Source organism: Anabas testudineus, chromosome 6 (assembly GCF_900324465.2).
Source record: "Anabas testudineus chromosome 6, fAnaTes1.2, whole genome shotgun sequence".
NCBI lineage: Eukaryota > Metazoa > Chordata > Actinopteri > Anabantiformes > Anabantidae > Anabas > Anabas testudineus.
In genome coordinates this window covers 21,851,639-21,869,446 of record NC_046615.1, presented here as the reverse complement: position 1 = coordinate 21,869,446, position 17,808 = coordinate 21,851,639, and the positions used below count along the sequence as shown (strand labels likewise).

The following is a 17,808-nucleotide window of genomic DNA, read 5'->3' as shown; positions in this document are numbered from 1 at the left end:
TCCATTGTGTAGAGTTGTATTGACGGTACGTAATATTTCTTTAGTCGAATGGTGTCTAGTCCAGTGTCATGGAAAATTTGTGTTAAAAGGCCTCGCTATATACATGTTGAACTGTCAGAGGAGGAAAAGCACAGCTGTGACGAATAACACTAATGATGTGTCTATTCCATTCACGTAGGTGTGTCAGCAAACCAGGCCGGCGAGCCTTAGAGTACAGTACACGGGGTCCTTGTCTAGTACACAGAACTGGACGGCAGCCATTTTAAATGTGATTGGTGAAACCTGTGTTTGCCAAGTGAAAATGTCTGCCCAGTCACAGGTCTGGGGTTTGTTTAGAAGCAAGTCTAACTGCAGTATGTGTCATTTAAATTTAACTTCAGTACATATTTTATATCATTTGTGTCTATTTGTTATTCCTGCTCTAACAAAAGGTGAACATCTTATATTTGACATTTTGAAAAATTCTGTATTTTGTTGTTTGTCTGAAGGTTAGATGGGAAAAAACCCAATTTAATCTCATTTAGTAGAGGATTTGGTTCTTCACCTGTTTATATTAGTTTAAGAGCTTCCTTTAAAGAACCACATTACAGTTGTCTTCAAACTCCAAAACTGCCCATTTACATGTTTTTGACGGTATATTAAAGTAGAACAACAGAACACGCAGCTACTTTACAGGGTCCTTTCAGGACAATAGCTGGCTTGGGACTAGAGTTGCCAGGCATACAATAATTATGATATCTGTCTAAAAATGTAAAATAATTTCAACATGTCATGGTGTCATAGTTTGTTGAAGTGAAGCTGAGTGAAATGGCCTAGAGCTGCATTATGGAAAACACTGACACACCCACGCTGATTTCACACCACTGTCACCACTCTTTTAAAAATTACTGTGCTGTGTTTCACAAGTTGTTTGTGTCCAGAAACTGGTTTGATTTTCCTCACATTTAGTGAGTTTTAGTTCAAGGTACAATAAACACTGATCCAGGACATATTAGCTGATACACAGCGATGCTCTGAATTACCAGAGCAGACTGCAGTCATCTGTGGATTTACTAGGAACCACATCACAGACCTCGCTGCCTTCATTCAGAACAGTTTGAATGTGCAAAATTCTGGGGACAATTTCATTATTTGTTTTTATCATTTGTGGTATTTGGCAGAGAAGCCTGAGTGCCGTAACTGCACACATCACATCTAGTTCTGTCTGCACGATAATGTTTAAAGCTTTCCAAACTTCCAAATCCTTGTTTGATGAACTGGAGAGTCCTTTCTAGCTATCAGGTTGCAACATGTTTATAAGAAACTAAAAAGTTGATATAAAAGTGATACTGGGAGGCACATGTTTTGTCTTTTAGTGACGGCTACCTGCCAAGCTATTCAATATTCATGATTTTTCACCCTTAAACTTTTAATAAGACGACAATCAAGAAAGCTTTTTTCCTTTAATCACAATCACAAATACACATTTGGTTTGTATCAGAATATAATTAGCAGCAGCTGAGGGCTGTAAATTTGGTCTAATTGATCAGATCAGTTAGCTTCAGCCTTCACAATTGTGTTTTCCCTGCAGTCACAGACACTGATATACGTCCTAATAAGCAATGAGCTTTAGTTCGACTTCTTTAAATCTAAACTTACTCGTCACTCGTAAGGGAAACTCTCCATCTGGCTGCAAACTTCGACCATAGTTCAACAGGTTAAGAGAGAGAGATGGCGGACTGATTTTTGGGCACAGGACAAAAGGATGCAGCCGCTGGCGGAAACATTGTGTACTCTGACATGCTGGGAGGTGTTTCAGACACACAGACAAAAACACAGACCCACAAGTCTGCACAAACAACACACTCTCCATTGTGCCTCTCCATCAAACCGTACAAACACTTTCTCTCCCACTCAGCTTCACAAATGCAGGACTAGCTTGAACACCTTCAATAAAACACACATGGACTTTTATTATGCACACTTATACATAAGCATAGATGGCCATACACACACACTCACACACAGTGAACACACCTGGAACAGCATTTATCATTTGTGGTTACGCTGCAATTACAGGCCTGGGAGCAAACAGAACAGAACAGAGCCTCTAATGGGGTGTGTGGCTGCTCCAGTTACATGAGGCCCTGTAAATTGCACCCTTCCCGCTGTCACACACACACGCATACACCAGAACACACACACACACACACACACACACACACAGATGTACTAACATACAAATAAATAATCTATCTGCTGTATCAAGATGGAACTGCATGTATCCTCCAAAAACAAAGCAGTGCATTATGGTGGTGTCAGCAAAACAAATGACATCTGCATACGATACAGCACACACCTGGTTCCCTACGATATACCTGCAAGGAGGGATGTAACCTACTGTACTTGGAAAATACAATGCACCTAAACTTTTCCACCCTCTTATTGTACGTTACTACATGTCAGAGCATCCAATAAATACCTAAAACGCTGTGCATAGTAAACTTTAAATGCAATTTTGTTGGTTGTCTGGAGCTCTCACTAAAAAATGTCTGGTTTTCCAGCATCATTCCTCCCACTGTTTGAGCCTCATGATCAACGTGAGCTTTGTAACAGTGAGTATAATGGGTGGTTTTCCTCTGGAGACGAGTCCATACAACAGGCATCTCTCTGGAGGTAATAGCAGTGTGAATTACAGCTTATTGTATTAAGCAAGCCGGGGGGAAGTTTGGCCTCTAAACACGGCCACTGTGTTATTCCCACAGTGGCCCAACTGAAGCTGAGGGAAACACTGAGGCAGAATGGAGTCCATCAGGGAGAACAAGCCCCTTTTTCTTCCACTGCCTCTGCTCTGTTCGCGCTCAGCCTGTCCGGTGGGAACTAAGAGGAAACTGAAATACATGAAAAGTTGACAGGTTCTTTTGCTCGTACTAACAATGAATTGAGCTGTCAAAGCAAAGACGACCACCTCTCACAGATTCTTGCTGCTGCTTAGCTTTGGCATGAGAGAGCAGGTGGCCGGAGGGTCGTCAGTTCAAACGCCGGGGCAGACAGGGCAGCCACACTGGGATACAGTTTATTGTTATATTCTTTAGCAATCACTTGTACGTGTCAGCTACAGTCGGTGAAAGTTGAACATCGTGGGTAATGATTTCAGTACATTTTCTCCTTCTCTCTTCTCAAATTAGTTGGCTGAGCTAGAGGCAATCATTGAATTACTTAATTCAATTACTGCATCTTGGAGAGGACAGTACTATTAATACTGACAGAAGTGACGGATGATGCTATGACAGTATGACAGATGCAAGTTAAACTAGATAAAAGCATGAATGGTACTGAGGTGGAAGATCAACAACACAAACTGTGAAGCTTTTTTAAACCTTATGTCCCATTTAGTTTCTTTCCCTATCTCTGTGTCATCTTCATCTACATCTTCAGAAAACAAGGCTTTGAGGATACGGTTACCTGATAAAACAGAGAGTTCTGCCGAAGTTCTCCCCTTCAGATATTCTAAAACCCTTCAACTAAAACAATGAACTTGAGCCAATTCAGCCAACCACAAAAAAGAGGAGGTAGAGGGGGGGTTTAATGGTAGAGGAACGCACAGCAACAGCTGCACCGGGCACTCAGTGAGTAGAAAATGCCGTGCAAGGCAACGTGTCAGCGAAGCCCGCCGTTCAGCATTAACGTGCTGTTCGGCTTGTAAGCCCCCTTGCACACCACTACCACTATTTCTACCCTCCATCTCCCCCTTTCCGTGCAGCTGTCGGCCCCTTTTCCACGTCTCTCTTGCTGTTTTTCTTTTTTTCATGCATTGCTTTTCATTATTGTGTTTCAAAAACACGTGAGGTAATTCAGCTTTTATTTTATGTGTTTCATTCCACTCCCCATAGTTTGTGCTTCAGGACCGAACTGATGCATTCAGTGCAACATCACTTGCTACACTTTACTTTGCAGCTGCAACCATTGCATGTATCGGTCGAGTGAATGGACAAATATCTTAAACACCACATGAAAAGAGAGAAGAGTGACTATAGTGAGTCACTGTCTGAGATGCAGTTACACAAACTAGCCCATATTGAGTTAATTAACCTGAATGCCGAAATGCTATATTCTACCCTGATAATCGGCTCTTGCATGACTCTTCAAAACAACATAACACAACTAATAGGCCTAAAAGAAGCCAAATCCTCATTTGAACTGCAGGTGCACTGGCATTAAAAGCTACAGAATTACTTCATGTGCCCGTCATAGTCTAGAAAGTCATGAAAACATATTCTCGTTTAGCTTAGACTGCGTAATTTAAGTGACTATACATAAAGATGGGCTCATTGAGTTTTAGTAGGAGTTTCAAAGACCTTCAAGTTCTAAAATCTAAAATAAATACCCTTTAATTCATGATCCACAATACTGATATTTTAAAATCATATGCAGTTTGGTTTGTACCCCAACAAGCATTGAGGACTGTACTTGATCAGATGACAGACTGTAACATGGTCATTTTGGAGATTCACTGACAAAGGGACAAATGTAAGTGTGCCAATAAAAATTGCATCTCATCAACCTGCTTCATCAGAGGCACCTGCAGCTCACTCTATGTCTCCAGCAGGGCGCTTTCACTCCTCACGTACCAACATCCTGCCACATTTACAGGAACAATGACAGGGGAAATGCACCGGACGTCGTAGCCTCAAGGTCGGTGTTTATACCTCACAAATTACAGTTTTCTAATATCACTGAGGACAATTTAAGGTTACTTCGCTACCTGTATGTGGCGTCCATCAGAGGTGCCCAGGTATGCCACTGAACGGCCATTGACTGGCACCACGGTGATAGAGGTAACCAAGGTGTTCGTGAGCTCTTTGTGCCAGTACTCCAGCCTCTGGACAAACTGAGTCACCTGCAGGCGGTACTTGCCCTCTTTCCCTTCATGGATTCCCTCATGTGGATCACAGTCATCTGAAGAACTCTGTAAAGAAACCACAGGCATCAGAGAGAGATTTACCTCCAAGAACAACATAAAAATACAGGCGAGAGAGTGCTATTTGTTGTGGTTATGGGCAAGATAGTAATATGACATTAAGAGCAGCCAGGATATGTCAGCAACATCAATGTGGTCATGTTTTCCTGTGGGAAAAATGTAGTTCAAATTAGTATATTTGCACAAGAATAAAAGTCCAGGACAAGCAGGAAAGACTGCTGATCACCACACAAATTAGATAATGCCCTGTTAACCATACTTTCTGGGACTCATCAGCAAGATTGGATCACTTTGTCTAAACAGATTGCTCTCCTAAAAAGAACTTGTTATATAATATCATGTTGAACTATCTACTTCCATATGTGGCCCAATGGGGGAGGGTTAAGAGCCAAACCTCCTAAGCCCCCTTAGCTCCTCTTTCATCAGGCTGTGCTCGTAATGGAGTCTCGGCATGATAGTACTTCTAGGGCAAGTACACACTTAGTTGAATAGAAGTTTGTGGACGGCAGGATTTCATGGGAAACAGCGAGATGACTTTCATGCTGTTTTTCATTCCATTCATTTATTTTCCTCTCTCCAACAGGGCAACCCCACTTTCTCTCTCGTTCCCCACCCTCCTCTTTCTCTACTTCCATCTCCTCTCGAGTTCAGAACCAAAATCTGTCACTCCAACTCCCCTCTTTGGTTTTCAAATGTCACTGGGTTGTGAGGATTGTTGTGTCTGGAGCCTTTGGAGCATACAGTGAAAGTACAGACGATAGCCAGAGCTGGATTCAGGGCCTTTTCCTCAATAACTCCCCCCACCCCCTCTGCCGTCACTGCCCAGCTCTCTGTGCTCTGGCCCTTTTTGTGTTTGGTCATGGCCTCCTGTCCCAGCCTCAGGTTTCATTAATTATTAATGACCCAGAGGGTGGTGGGCCTCTTGTGGCTCTTGAGGTCCTTGACCTGGTTGCTTGACCAGGCCTGAGCTTTGTGTTTTCACAGCTCCAGTGGATAATGACATCTTCACTGAACTCCCAAGGAGTGGAGAGGGAGTACAGGTAGAATGTTTATGATGCCTTCACTGGAACTGCATCAATGCACCATTGGTGCATGCAGTTTTAGCAGGAACACCTGTTTGTGACCTTAGTTTTGGCATTTTGTTGTTGGTCTAGGTTCATCAAATAAGGTTGGTATTAATCATTTACAGATCCTAATGCTTCCCAGACTCTACCTTCCCAGACGTGGCCTGTGTTGTAAGGGTATTCATGGTTTGTGTGAAATATGCTGGATTGTGTGTTTGGTGTAGGCAAACTTTGAAGACGAGGAGAAAAATAGTGGAGTAATAAATCAGGGAAGTTTCTTTCTTGGAGACGTTACCAAGCTGAAATGAACAGGATAAGCACAATAGTAAAGCCGGGGAAGGCAGACGAACCTGGCTGACTGACAAGCATGCAGCAACTAACCTTGGTTAAATTAAATGTCCTCAAGGCAAGTGGCTGCTGTCAGAGAGACAAAGTTTAAGTCCAATGCAGAGGAAATTGAAAGCTGGCAGAATGTTGGATGCTTTTATGCCAAACACACAGCTGGGAATTGAAGCAGCCAGCTGATCTGCACTAAATTAGTCAGTCTTAAATAGAGGAGAAATATTGCAGATGAGAAGAGACAGTTGTGACTGAAATTGATTTGGAATTGGATGAAGATATGGACACGTAGGAAGAGATGAGGGTGTGAGGCCGAGAACTCAGGCAGAAGACACCTCCACTTCAAACATGATGGACAGATTGACTTGATATTGTTTTTCTGTGTGTGTGTGTGTTTGTATTTGAAAGTCAAGCTTTTCAATGTCTACATTTACCCACAAATTCATCTTAAAAAATGACCCTTTATAACTCTTGTCTGCACTTCAGGACACGACGCCTAGCACTGAGCACATATGAAAAACATGAGAATCCGCTAAAGCTATTCGCTTGTCAGAACTACAGCAGATAGAGACGTCATCGCTGCAGATATTATGCCACGCGGCTCAGAAAACAGGCCCCGGGTTGGATATTTTCAGAGCAAACAAACAGGACTTTGGAGTGTTTGTTGAAGTGGAGCAGGACTATGGGAGGGAGAACTGAAAAGGTCTTGGAGGCATTCCTCTGCTGCTGCTGAGGTATTCTCGAGGATCAAGGCAGTAAAATTGAACAGTGGAAGGGCTGTTTTGACAAGCTTTGTTTGAAGCTGCTATCCTTGGCTTTTTCTGGCAGGGAGACAGCGTTTTTAGAGGACATTACGCTGCCACAGAGGCCGACAGGTTTCTCAAGAAAACAAAACCTTACACAAAGTTAAACATGGAAATATAAAAGAAAAATGTAATCGTTAATGGCAAGTTTAAAAGAACATCTACTGACAACCACAGGACTGGAATGACACCTGTAGTCATACAACACAGTTTCAGGCAAAGAGTAAAGTAAATCAATTAACCTTGAATGATGGTTTTCAAATGCTGGCAGGTGTTTTAACAACCAGCACAAGTTTCAAATTGTAGACGTGTTGAGTGAGAAGGTGGATTAATTCCACTTTGTAGATGAAAACAAATAAGCTTGGTCCCGCGTTGAGAGACGTCATCGCTCATCTTTTAATTATCTTTTAATTTAATTTTGCCTTCTATTAAAATGTTATATTACATATCAACAACCCCATGAATGATTCAATTTGAAGCTGCATTTCAAGCAAACATTTCACCTTTACATCCCTCTTTTGGGAGATTTACGGTGCTGGCAAGCGCTCCTGATGTTTTACATCTTTCAGGCCATTTTGCAAACGTGTCTTTCAGCTGTAGAACAGGCACCGTGGGGCAGACACGTGAGATATCGTACACCTTTTGCCCCTTACTTAACCAGCAGCCATTGTCCCCAAAACAACAGCATGGTTATAGGGTTTCGGTGTTGTGGAGCTCCCAAACCCTGAGGCATGGCTCAGGCGAGTCAAGAGGGGGTTGAAAGGTGATCTGCGTGGCTTAATGTCGTTTTCATACTCTCACTGTGGCCCCTGGGTCTTGTGTGAATAGATATACTAATGCCTGAATTATAAACTGTGGACTGGGTTACTGGCAGGAGAGGCTTTGGATACAAATACTGTCACTGCCGAGCAAATATAGGGTAAAGGCTCTCGCTAATGTACAAAAATACACATTGTGCTGCGGTGGATTAGCCCGAGTTAGCAGACTTGCACACATGCACAAACCTGTGGCGTCTGTCTTGTTGCTGGTTGCTCAGCTGGCTCTCTCACTGGAATAACAGACCTTTGACCTCTGGATCACTTGTGCAATTGTGCGCTCCAGAGAGTGGAGGGGTTTGGTTGTCGTCGGAGTGTGTGGAAATGCATTTTTTGCAGAAAGTGAAATGCAAAGGATGCCGACAGCACATATGGGTTTATGCTTGCGTATGTGCATGTACGTGTTGTCAGGGAGGGTACTGCTGCAGTAATGTTACGACACACATGACTCCATAATCTACAGTCCACCTGGACCTGGGGAGCACGTTACTTTGCAACCCGACTCTCTGTAGTTGTAATAACCATGATGAGTGTGTGTGTGTCTAAGTACACAGGTGGCTGGTCGCACCACGCACATGCAGCCAAGTGTTAATGTGTGTTTGCACGTGTGTTGCTGTATGGCGCTGCCAGGGTGCAATGGATGGTTAAGAGAGTGAGAGAAGCTGACAATAAGGCGAGGACAGACCCTGGCGCTCAGAGTGCAGCTGGCCTCGCCCTCAAGTGGCCCCCTCCAGACGCCAGGCCAGGACTACAGCTTTGTTTATAATGGGGCCCTGACGTGGGCAGGACCATGGGCAGCAAATGGCCTCACACATAAACAGGTCCAACAGAAGACAAGGAAAATAAAAGATTACAGTCAAATCGCACCTCCTCAAAAACCTTTTTTAAGTAGATAAGTTGGGACACATTTAACTTCTTCTTGTCTCCACAGAAAACTGACAGTCTGTGTGGCCAGAGAAATTCGATCTTGGGTTCATCCAGTCATGTGTGATTGTTTTCTAAAATAGACGCTGTTCTGGAAATGACAGTCATCATGTTGTCACTTCTTGCGGCTGTCTCGGAGAAGTGATGCAGAAAAGTGAAGGTTTCTAAAATCACAGGTTTCCAAAAGACGTCCTTCATGTAAAATTCCACAACTGCCATTTGAGAGCGTCTGAGGCCGCAACTGGCAGCTGCTGAAAGCTCTTTGCTCTGTGCATCAACAGTGAGATAAACACATGCCCAGCGAAATAAAAGCAGCGTGAGTCTCCACACTAACATTCACTGTCTCCCCAAAACTGACAGTAACGATGCCCGGTTTTAATCTTCTAGGTCTTCATCAGGCAAACATCCATGTGAAGACTCCGCAGGCCGTCTTCTTCTCTACTTTGGTTTTATCTTTCATCTGTGACAAGCTGTGGTGTGATGCACATTATCTACCTTCCCTGAGGTCCACGTGTTTTTGCAGGTTCTGTTTTAGACATTTAGACTTTTTTTTGTCTCTCACGGGTCCCTCGGAGAAATACAAAGCTAAATTTGCCAGTCATCCATCCTCGACCGTTAACTGAGCTTTCTACTCACAGGAAAATGATGTGTCTGCACTGAGATCTGTGTAAAAACGATGTGGTCTTGACATTATCCATACTAACAATGTGTAATTTGTATTTCAGAGTTCATGTTTATTCCATAAAAATTCCTGTATTGTGAAACTCACAGAATGAACGCCCTTAAATTGCCCGACTTTGTTTAAATTAACAACCACACTGATGCACTTTACTTCTATCTATTTAAAACAATCCAAAATAGCTCACAGGTCTTGGCATTATTGTCTTCCTTGTCTTTTGAATATACAGACAAATCACTTCTTTTGCAGATGTCTGATGAAACCAAGAATTACAATTAGGAACTCATTGTTTCCTGGCAATGTTAAGTAGAATATGTTAAAGCCTCCGTCTCGCCGCCTTTCCTCGGACCCCTCTGTTGTTAAACATTGCCCTTTCACCCACCTACTCTCCTCGACCCCTTCAATTCTTCTCTTAACTAACCACCTTCCTCTCTTTTTTCCTACTTCCTTTACATCCCTACACACACACACACACACACACACACACACACACACACACACACACACACACACACACACACACACACACACACACACACACACAACAACAATGCAGCTTCCAGTCTTTCAGTGCTACTAAATCACCGAAACTATATGAAGCCTGGCTGGGTGAGTGATGATCACGCATCTTCTGTCTCCTCTGCATCCCATAACAGACTAAAATATCATCTCTGCGAACACAGTTAGGGATGGGTTTTCATCACTGCTTGACAAGGCAACCTCTTTTCTGCATGTATCACCATATTTTTCTCCTCTTCTTCTCGGAAATTGGGGATTTATGCAATTCAAAACAAGGGGGAAGAATGATGGACTGCTGAGTTCTGCGATTAGGAGCCAAGAGACACGGTTTTTGCGAACCTCTTTGATTCCACTTATCCTGAACAGCACATTCTTCAGATGAGCTTTCCAGAATTGCCCTTCAAATCCACGTTTTGGTCGGACTGACACAGTAGCTAAAGTTACCGTCTGCACATCAAAGGGAATAAGATAGGTCAACTCCTTAATACATTCTTACATTCACAGATATGAAATGAGATACTGGAGTTTTTCACGTGGAAAAGTTTCGACAATGTTCCGTTTCTGTGGTATTTACATAGCAGATGTGTCTTTAGGCTCTTACGCTAGGTGTTTCATAAAAGCTCCTGACATATGAGATACATTACACCATATAAACCTGAGCTCGTCAAGCTTGGCTTGAATTTTCCGCATGAAATATACAGTAAAACACTTGTACAGCACAAGAACTTTTTCTCCTGACTTTTATTTGTTTACTTACCGAGTTCACATCAATATTTGTGACAGCTGCTGTAAGGATGCGGTGACATACATCCTCTTGGTAGTTCTCAGTGGCTGCTTGTAATGTAAGTGCATCTGGAGTGTTCACATCACATTTATATAAAAATGCCAAGAGAAATGTGAGTTCTGTTTTCTAGGACACAGTTTCCCCAGACGTTTCTGCACGGTGGCCTGTAAAGGTTTAGCAGTATCACTGTCCTCACTGTGATTTTTTTAAGAAAAAGCACCAGAGACAAAGTTCAATTCAACTGCACTGTATTGGGATGGAGGGAGAAGTCAAACATGGATATGTTAAATGTCAGTTCTATCAGAATCAGGACAAATAAAACAAAGACTGTCTGGACGACTAGGGGCACTGCAGCTATAAGAGAGTTGGAATCCAAATCTTTCCTTTGAAGGAGTTTACATTCACACTCGATGTATGGTTCACACACTGCAAGCACATTTTATTTATAGTGCCCAAGGGTAAAAAGGTCTACAAGGGTAATGTGGCCGAATATGGATGCGAACAACCCCAAACACCCTGTCCTAATACCTTCTGACTGCACTGTAACTAAATGAGTAATGACAGTGGGTAATTGTCAGGGTGCAAATGAGCGCCACGTCATGCTTTGCTTTTCCAGCTTGGATATTACTCTCCCAGGACATTATTTTAGAGAGTTAATGTCTTTCTGAGGTCAGATCAATCTCCAATCTGACAGCTTAGTGGAGCAATCAGTCGTATATACTCAAGCAGCTGCCGATCCTACATGTGCTCTTAATTATGGAAACACATGAACGTAAAGTGGTGGAGGGGTTGGGGGTGATTTAGTGATGTGGCTGCTTTGGAGAGTTAGCACCAATCATCTACTCGCATGACTTTATTAGCATTAGCATTACCTGCTACCACTGATTAATATAGTCAGATGGGGTTTAAAACTACAGCTGTTCTCAGTGAACAGTCGTAACAGATTCACTGACAATGCTGAAATAACTGGACCCTTGTGCAATAAGGACTAGTTGATTCGCAGTGGGGATATGAACACAAGTTCTAAAAAGATATAAACTGACATTTTTCAGAGTTACTCAGCCAAATCTCATTTTTTCCAGAATTCCACCTCCCTGGCAGTCTGGAATAATCAAATCCATCCACCGGTGCAGACACTTGGCAGGATCTTCACAGTGAAGAGCTCACTGTGAGCAGAAATAGCCAAAAACAGCTCTCCGAGCCTCCTCGCTACCTTTTAAAGCATAGAACATTTATACCAAGATAAGTGGCTTTCTGCTTCTCACTTTCTTGAGATACGAGAGGTAATTTAATATCCAGGAGGCACATCCATAAGGTAAGGCAGGGAAACAACAGCTGGAGAGCTGTGGCCCAACGGCAGCCGCTGAGAAGCTGCCAGATAACCTTTGGTTGTAAACAGCACTGGCCAATGCAGCAGCAAGACAGCTTATCAAATGAGGGTCAACATAAGTTCTGAGCACACGGGCCTCCTCGTCTCAGCTCCGTCCTGGAAGAGATGAGATCACTGGCAGGCGTCGTGCTGGCACAAACACTGTGCTCGCTCTCGTAGTAGAGCGCAGATCAGAGCCACATGAAGAAAACCAAACGAATACGACTACAGAGAGTCGGTGACAGCGCAAGAGGAGGAATCTGTGATTTAGCAGCACGGAAGAAAACATTGTTTTCATCATTCAGCTGCATGGTCGTTCATATTTGTTCCTCTTTAACAAGTGACAGAAAAGCAAATGTAGGATTGCAGCAGCCTTAAATGGAAACCAACAGAGCTAAAAATAAAAAGTGTGTGAAAAACCTCATAAAAAAACTTCAGAAGACCGAGGTGGCTTTTCTTTATGAAGTCACTATAAAATATTTCACTGCTTGTCGTGACAGCTTGCAGGTGGCAGCCATTTGTGCTCTCCAGAGTCACTACACTTCATGACGAAGCAAACAACAGACAAACCAGCTCCTCCTCTGTGCTCGGAGGGCCGGCCATGAATACAACAATGCATCATTATGCGACTTTTTCACACTTCTAAAACCCCTGGAAGTTGGCATCCGTTTCTGCAGTGTTGCAAAGCCAGAAGTCTCACGCACTTGTACACATTTATCAAAGATCTTCAGGGCTCGGGCTTGGGCTCTGCATAATTTCGCTGCATCTGCTTGTGCTCTCTTACTGAGCCACCAGGCCTGAAGCCAGAATTTTTAATGCTCATGACTGGAGCTCGGTGTACATGATGTGTGCATGATGCTCAATTGCTCATGCTTCCATGTTTCACTTCAAAAAAGGAAGGCAGGAAGGTGTGTGATTCAACCTAACAATTACAATGTTTCTTGACTTGAAAGCAAACTGGTAATCAAAAGTTCCCAAACAATACCAATTCCCATAAAACTAAAAGTAGCCCAAAGCTGTTTTGGTGAAATATGTTCTTCAGCTATTTTAAAGCTTTCTTCTCGCTCATTGAACTAAATCTTGTTTCCACTCATTAAACTAAAACACAAAATCTGTCTTTTAACAGTAAAACATAATTTAGTTCAGAGAAAAAGCTCATCAGCTTCCACAGGTGTGAGGTTTCCTTCTTCCTGCAACACATTTCAAACCAGGATCACCGATGATAAGATGAAAGTCTGCAGACAATATGCATGGTATCTGCTGCATTGTTTAGGAACCCAATAGGGTGATAAAGGTCATACAAGTCTGTGGACAGAGAGGTGGGTAGGGGGCTTCCTCTCAATTCCCCTCCATTACTTGAGTACACATTCAGGCACAATCCCTTGATGCATTGTGTGGGAATTAGGGACTGAATAGAAAAGGGGTGAATAAGCCCTCATCTGAAGTGAAGCTGTCCTCGGGAATGACATGGCATCTACTTGCTTTGTGTTAATGTGGATTACTTGATTACTTATCTGTGTATTCAGGGAGCATGTTTAAATGGTTGATAGAGATCAACACATCACTTGCAATTAAGCAGCTTGACCCTATCAAGTGACTCGCAGGGGTCAGTTCACACAAATGACATTAATTCTAGGGGCATCTATCCATACAAGTGGTTTCATTTTTCCAAATTCAACAGGTATATGTCTATAAGTTTTCCTACCTATTGTGAGGGTGTGGAGACAGACATCATGCACCCTTCAGCTGACTAGTCTTGTGCACTTTGTGCGTGTCAATGACTGAGGGGACTGCTGATGGTCATAAGGATCCATAAAGTGCAGGGATGGTGGTTCGATCTCCAGCTTATTCTGTCCACGTCAAGCAAGACGCTGAATCTAAAATTGCTGGATCAAGTGTTTTGCTTTAAAATCCCATATAATTACGAGTTAACATGCACATACGGGATGAACCGGCCAAATGTATCTGTCTTTATATCTCAACCACAGTGTGTCAATAAACAAGCTACAGTTTGCCTGTTTCATGCACTCACTACTGCAAATACTTGAGAGACATGGAGATGAGGTAAGCTTTCATTTCTGTTTCTAGCATCAGTGGCCACAGGCCTGCTGGGATCGTTTGCTGCTCTACTGAACTTTGTGATTATGAGCTTTTCAAAGGGCCAGACTTGGACCTTATGACAAAGCTTGTAGGATCGAGAGCCAAGGAAATTAGAGTGATCCGAGGTCGAGGTGAGGCCGCTGCTCAGGGCAGCAGCAGGAGAAAAGGAGATTGCTTTTGGTCCTTCATTTTGAACGTGGGGGCTGGCAGATAAGAATCCACTCGCCTCGTTTCAGTAGGGAGCAGGATATCACCATGTGGTGAAATAAAGCAGTAGGAGGCATGCCACTGATTAGGAAATAGCTTGAGGGCCTTGACTCATAAGCTTGGTGAAGCAAAGCTCCTCCATGTTTGACACTAAACAAGTGTATCATGAATGGCTTCTAGCACTTCTGGCAAGTGCCTCTGTGCTGGTAAGGAAATCATTTAAGAACCCAGAAGGAAAGGAGCTAATTTGCAATACAGTGTCAAAACAAACACAGGACATGTCTCTGTCACAATGATCACCAAGGCACTTTGTGTAATTGGCTGGAAGCAACATATCTTATCCATCAGCCAAAACACAGTGAAGGATAGATTTCAAAATTCACCAGATTGCAGTACAGTTGATAACTGAACAAAACCCAAAGGTAATCAATCTGCAATGACATGGAACAAAGAAAAGCTACTCCTACATGTAAGAAGCTGAAAAAGTGGCAGGTGAGAGGAGGAGATAAGAGGAAAACACAATAAATTATTATTATTTATCTGACTAAGTGGTAGTTAGCACTAAAATCTTATCAGCCATGAACTAAATTTAACAGTATTGGCTGGTGGTAATTTCCCACCCTGCTTATTGGAAGACAGCTTGCAGGCACTGACGGTTGCATATTTACTACTCTACTCTTTATCTAGGGAACAAAGATAAGATGTGTATACAAAAGCTTGCATGCAAAAGGATTTACACACACGTCAAGCTTTCCAGCAAAACAAGAAAAAAAACCTCCTGAGCTAATGATTGACTCTGGATTTAAAACTAAACACTGACATTGGGCCAATCGTGCAGAAAATCACCAGGAAATGCCTGCAGACACGGACAGGCTCACATTAACCTGATAGCACTGAGATGAACTGGTGATGCTGAAATAATGATGCTGCAATCTTTGCTTTGTCAGCTTCATCTTCTACAATCAAAGAATTGTGAAATCTGTTACTCCGTGAGGGGATCCTAATAAGCCATTGTTGCACAAATCAAACTCTGGCCACACATGGTTGGCAGAACCTACAGACTTCACAAAGCATGATGTGAGATGTGTTTTCTTTTTCAGATGGATGTGGGTGCTGACCAACCCTATCCTCACGCAGAGGGACCTGCCTGGACACGGCTGCCAGGTGACGAGGCGGCCCACCTGTGGGTGGTGGGATGAGGGGGCACGCAGCTGGCAGTTTTATTCAAGAACACGTCACCGTATGACCTTTCAGAGAGTGTTGGGTTGGAGCATGTACTGTAGATTGTTTTCCATGTTCCATAATATATAAATATTAGCTAGCACCAGCCTGAATGTTATTTTATGCTCACTGATCTGCAACATGTTCCCATGCAGTGGTGTCAAATGCTGATGCTTTGTAGATATTTGACTCTGCTAAGTAAATACTTTATTGAATAGTCATTAATACAACACACAACGTCTCATCCTCCCGAGTGTTAGTGACCCATGCAACCTCCACTTCCTACTTTCTACGAGGACCTTTGGCTTAATGTGCTACATCAAGCGTCTAAAGTCACTGTGCCTGTGTTATTTTTACAGTTGATTGGCAAAGAGGTGCCGTTAGTGTTGATATGACACCTCAAAAGACTTCAAGTATATGGGTTAGGTGTAATTGTTTCCCTAAGTTTAAATTAGTTTGATTTATTTTTAAACTGTTCTTTGACTTTGCTAGTGTAAAGTAAAACTCTTCTCTGAAACCTTGGAATTGTGCAACAATTGACAATTCTTTTTTTAATAATCCCAAATAATGATTTGGTTGATAAGAAAACGCAGATCATCATATTCCAGAGCCAAGTTGATGTTTTCAAATAGCTTGTTTTGTCTGCCTTAAAGCTGAAAACACAAGATATTTCATTTGATATCACAGAGGACTAAAACAACTACCAAATATTTATATTTGAAAAACTGAAACCAGACAAATGTTTGCCTTAAACCTGATGATTTATTATTTTAGTTCTATTCTTCTTGTTTAACTGTGGTCAGCTGATCTGCCAACAAATGAACAGATTTGTCTTGCGTCTCTGTATTTACCTGTGTGTGCATACGCACGTGTGAAGATCTGTAACCGAGTGTGTTGGTGTGTGAGATACTGTGGATGCAGCTTACTGTAAAGCAGCAGATCTAATCTCATCCTCATTACAAACACACACACAGTCTTCTTTATCAAAGCTCAGGCTTATAGAGAGTACAATCAGAGGGACAGGACAGGACAAGAACTTAGTATTTTCATTCTTTTGTTGATTCCCGTTGATGGGTTCTGCACCCAGCTTAGTGATGGCATGGACAGGCTCGGGCATGTGGGACACAATCTGTGACAACTGTACTAAAAGAAAAAGCCTCGTGAAGAGCAGTGGTGCCAAGAATATGCTAATTGTTATGTTTGTTATATGTTCATGCATCTTTAGAAGGGAGTGGCATCAAGTGATGTAAAATCTGACAAATAACTGCTACTTCTACTGTATGTACTCAGTACACGTAGTACCTAGTGGATCTCTGTCTGTGCTGGAAGTGAAATGGAAAATATCAGAACTTAATTTACTAAAGCTTGTGAAGAAAATTGATTTCCACTGTATTTTATTGCATTTTCCGGCTGTCACAAGTGGTAAATGTTTGTTGTGTATGTTTTCTCCAACAGTCATGCCTACTAAACAAGTAAAAAATATATAAATCTACACATGATGCAGAATAAAATAGGATTAGAGGCTCATCGTGCAAAAAGAAACAAAGCAGCACCATAAAAAAAATCTCATCCTATACTTAACTCCTGCAGCGGATTATACTCTATTTCATTTGTTGCTTTTTAAAACCAGGAAAAAAAAATCCCTGAATTACTAAATATTGGTGTTACTGTATAAGTACTAACTCTTGTAAAACCTTCTGTTCTGTGCATCTGATTCATGCAGTTGGAGAGTTCAAATGAACAAATACCAGCCCAGTGATGGCATGAGCAGGCTCGGGCATGTGGGGCTCGAAACCGTGACATCCACATTCAAACCCACTGAATCAGCAGCACCACTCAGAGATTTACAGTATTAAGTACATCTATTGTCAGACTGATGTGGGTTTAATCATCTGAAACTCAAATTGTGTGGAAAACTGCAGCAAAATCACAAAATATCAGCAGCATTTGAACTGATGATCGATTGATCAGCCGATGTCACAACACTGGAGGAAGAGACAACGTATAGCTTATGGTGTTTTACA

General features: G+C 42.4%; 1 protein-coding gene across 2 annotated transcripts in view; it reads right to left on the bottom strand.

Moving 5' to 3' along the window:
- met (MET proto-oncogene, receptor tyrosine kinase) overlaps positions 1–17,808 on the bottom strand; it is a 54,041-nt gene that overhangs the window by 28,558 nt on the left and 7,675 nt on the right. For both annotated transcript variants that reach the window (XM_026365217.1, XM_026365218.1), the window contains exon 3: positions 4,745–4,948. In XM_026365217.1, coding sequence (XP_026221002.1) covers positions 4,745–4,948 — 204 coding nt within the window. The remainder of the gene's footprint in view (positions 1–4,744; positions 4,949–17,808) is intronic.